Here is a 4,024-nt window from a genome sequence, read left to right on the forward strand (position 1 = left end):
ACTAGGATCAAACTCTATTGACACAGAATTATCAGAAGTAAATTTTCTAACAGAAATTAAATTTTTGATGATTTGAGGGGCTAAATACACATTACGTAAAGACAAAGTTAATTAGCAATAGTAGAATGACCATAACCCATAATTGGAATGCGTTGACCATTCCCCACTTGAATATAATTATTTGTGCTTAAATTAAAAAGGGGGTAAGAGAGTACCGACATTATTCGTCATGTGGGAAGTGGCTCCGGAATCCATGTACCAAGACGGATCATAATTATGGAATCCCATAGTCGCAAACGCATTGCCTACCTCAGTCGGACTCATGGTCGAATCGTACTCCGAACCTTGTTGCTGATGTTGTAGGGAGGCCGAGTAATAGACCTGCTGGGGCTGGCCTTGGTGCTGTGGCGGGCCAGGTCTTGGTGCGGCAGCCCACTGTTGTAGGTGTGGATAAGGGGGGTAGCCCCATTGCAGGGCTTACTGGCTGGTAAGGGGGTGCGCACCAGCCCACTGCTGCTATGAGGAACCCCAAGCAGACGCTCCTTACTGATGTTGTTGGGGCTGCTGCTGCAGTTGCGGACCCCGGCCACGACCCCTACCTCGACCGTGGCCACGCCCACCTGGAGAAACGCCACGCCCTGCTGACTGGGGCTACTGCTGCTGCGGCGTGGCAGCGGTGGGTTGACCCGACGAGCCGGATTGAGCAACAAAAGATGAAGCCGAGGCGGAGACATCATTGGCGCGCCTCGATTCCTCTAGTAACAATCTAGAACGCGCAGTTTTAAACGAAGGTAGGGGCTCCGTTTGTTGTATCGTTGCAGCAACGGTGTCGAAATCCGTATTCATAAGACCCGAAACCAAGCGAATTACAAGTTTTTGTTCCGACACGGGTTGATCAACGTTAGCAAGTTGATCCTTCAAATTCTTCAATTCCCGACAATATGATGCAATGTCAGAAAATATAGAGAGATGCACTTGATTAAACTGGTTTTCAAGATAAACGGCCCTCGTGGTTTTGTTATCTTGAAAAATCTCCTTGAGTTTATTCCAAAGTTGCTGCGTCGTATCCCCTTTGCACAATACTGTTTCAAGTAATTCGATAGAAATTGTGTCATAGATCCAGTTTTTGACAACCGAATCAAGCTTTTTCCACATAGCATCAAACACATCAGCAGGCTTTTTAGTTTTAGAGTCGATATGATCAAGAACGTTGAATGCATGAGCATGACATTTAAATAATTCAACCCAATTTGAGTATTGAACCTTCTCGGGATCAAGAGTTAAAAGGATCGAAATTTTTGATATTGTTGACTCCGAAAGCAGGATGAAAATCAGACGAAGAAGATTCTCCATCCTTGGTCATGGTAGGCGGCTAGGTGGTGCTAGGGAAGTAGAATGGATGGCGGCTAGGGCTTGGAAAGAAAACGGAAAAAAAAAAATATTGCGGAAGCTAGGTTGGATCTAAAACCTAGGTTGTGATACCATGTTAGGTGACCAACTCAACCAAAGCTTAAGCTGATAGTTAAAGCCCATGATTTGTTTATATACTCTATCACGCCCCTGCACATGAGAGTCCATTTGGGCTTGAAGTGTGGATGTAGCATGGGCCCCACCATACCTAGCGTTTAATATTCTACTTTGAAAGGAGGGGTGGATGAGATTCGAACCCGTGACCTTTGTGTCAGCTTTCCTCTTGATATCATGTTAGTAGATCAACTCAACCAAAAATTTAAGTTGATGGTTGAAACCTAGAATCGGTTTATATACTCTATCAAATTCAACCGCCCAAGGCCCTGAGGTTAGGTTTTCAACAAAACAATTTATTTTGTTTTAAGGTACCGAAAGAAGATACTTGTATTGCATTATATTGTGGTGTTTTCCAGATTAATTTTCTTTCAGCTGACCCCTGCGACGTAGGTCCGAAGTATACTACTTTTACTCTTTCAGTTGCTGTCACCTAATTACTTACGAGCTATCATGCTGTCAAATGGGCCACTTTGATTCAATACCATTTCTAAATATACTGCTACTTCGAAGATGAATTGTGATTATAGAGTAAAAACACTAAGGGGGCGTTTGGTTCGGATAATGGAAACAGAACGGAAAGGAAATAGATAAAAGGAGGTAAAGGAATCATTTAAATATTACCTTTTCATATATTTAGTTTAATCATGGAAAGGAATAATTTAGTTTACACCCTTTGTTTGTGTTTGAGGCTAGGTTGCACAAGAACGGGTACTGACATGGATACGGGTACGAAACGGATACGGGAAAACGTCTATCTCAAAATAAGGGACACGAGTATGGGATGTTAAAATTCATATAACATATTTAAAAAATATGAATTTGACCATATATTTGTCATTTTGTCCTTTCATTAGATCATACTTAATCATATTAACAATGAGGTATATATGAAGACACCCATATTATTTAACAAGTACCTTATTTATCTTAGTTTATTTAAATTTTCTCAATTAAAAAAAAAGTTGAACAGCCCATATAATAGTAGGATACAGTCCGAGACGTATCGTCATGTGTCCTACAAGTGTCAGTGTCTGACACGGACACGGCAGTTGAATAAAGTGTCCATGTAACCTAGGTTTGAGGAGGGTAAGGGTATTTATTACCCTCAGTTTTTGAGATGTAACAAATGAGAGGTAACCATTACCCTAAGGTAATAGTAATTAATTGTTACCAAACCTTTTAACCAAACATTTGGTAACGGTATTCGTTTCCAATCCAAAAAATACACTAACCAAACATGCTTTAAGAGTACATAAATCAATCCTGAACTATTTAAACCATCATCTTAAACTTTTCATACTCTGTACCATGTGAAAAAAACCAACTCAACTCAACCATTAGCTTAAGTTTATTGTTGAGTTAGTTCTCTAATATGGTATCAAAAGTTTAAACTGATGGTTGAAACTTAAGATTATTTATGAGTATATTGTATCATGAGCAAATGTAAACTGAAATAACTAAGTTAATTTTGATAATTTAACAAATTATTTTTCATCAGTTACATTGATACACGGCCAAGTTTTTAGTTCAACACATTTCAACTTTTGAATGCTTAGCTTAGTTGAGAAAACCATCCAGCATGGCTATAATGTTGTACGATGACCAACAAGTTAACAAAGACTAGCCTAAGTTAATATTGTGGCTTAACAAAACATTATATTAAGTTCTAAAGTTAATGATCATAAATATCTTGTCACCAAACACATAGAATTAATTAGGTCAAATTATGTTCAATTCATTTCAAACTCTTAAATGCTTAGATGAGATGGTCAAACAAGCTAAGCATGCTAATGCATATAATTGTACCACAGATCCTAGAGAAGATTTTAGATAGAGTATATACTTATTTCAATATTATTATCTCATAATGGGCATAAGATAGACTAATTGTAAAAGACAATAAATAAATATCAATATATCTTACTACGCATTGAATACTACTATAAGTGTGTTTCATCTGATCTTTTATAAGACCCAAAGACAAGTGAGTTGGATTAGCTCGAGCCACAAGTTAAACAATCTTATGGTTAGCTTAGTTGGCAAAGTACGTATGTATCGAAGGTCATACTTAGATTAATTGCCAATTTGTCATATACAACTACAAGTATTCATTATTGTTATACCTCTTTAAAAACAATACAAAGTATCAATTTATCCGCCAACTAACTATAGATTATAGAATCACCCTTGACATATTTGAAAAGTCAATAGAGACTATTTACTTCATCAATCAATTGGTACAAAACATATGAAATTGAGAAGTAGGTAAATTAATAACTAGAAATGCAGCTTTTACGCAAGTCAATGTTGCAAAACAGTAGACAGTAGGTATATATCAATATATGCAATTAAATTGGGTTATATACATGAATATATTATTAATTCATGGCTCAATTAAACAGTCAAACTTTACTATCACTACTTCTTTTGACTTGCATCTAATTCTTTTTTTCTTCACCATCCAGCTAGCCAACAAGACTACAAGAATACGTACAAA

The 4,024-nt window shown here is 37.4% G+C and overlaps 1 protein-coding gene across 1 annotated transcript; it reads right to left on the reverse strand.

Annotated features, from left to right (window-relative positions):
* Nucleotides 1-651: 651 nt before the first annotated feature.
* LOC110713067 lies at nt 652-1,353 on the reverse strand. The gene has a single exon (XM_021891530.1). It carries the CDS (start codon nt 1,351-1,353, stop codon nt 652-654), a length of 702 nt encoding a protein of 233 aa, XP_021747222.1.
* Between the last annotated feature and the right edge of the window lie 2,671 nt (nt 1,354-4,024).

This window comes from Chenopodium quinoa, unplaced genomic scaffold (assembly GCF_001683475.1).
Source record: "Chenopodium quinoa cultivar QQ74 unplaced genomic scaffold, ASM168347v1, whole genome shotgun sequence".
Classification (NCBI taxonomy): Eukaryota; Viridiplantae; Streptophyta; class Magnoliopsida; order Caryophyllales; family Amaranthaceae; genus Chenopodium; species Chenopodium quinoa.

Coding starts and splice junctions, on each gene's coding strand:
- LOC110713067 (XM_021891530.1), bottom strand. CDS start 1,353: ATGGAGAATCTTCTTCGTCTGATTTTCATCCTGCTTTCGGAGTCAACA.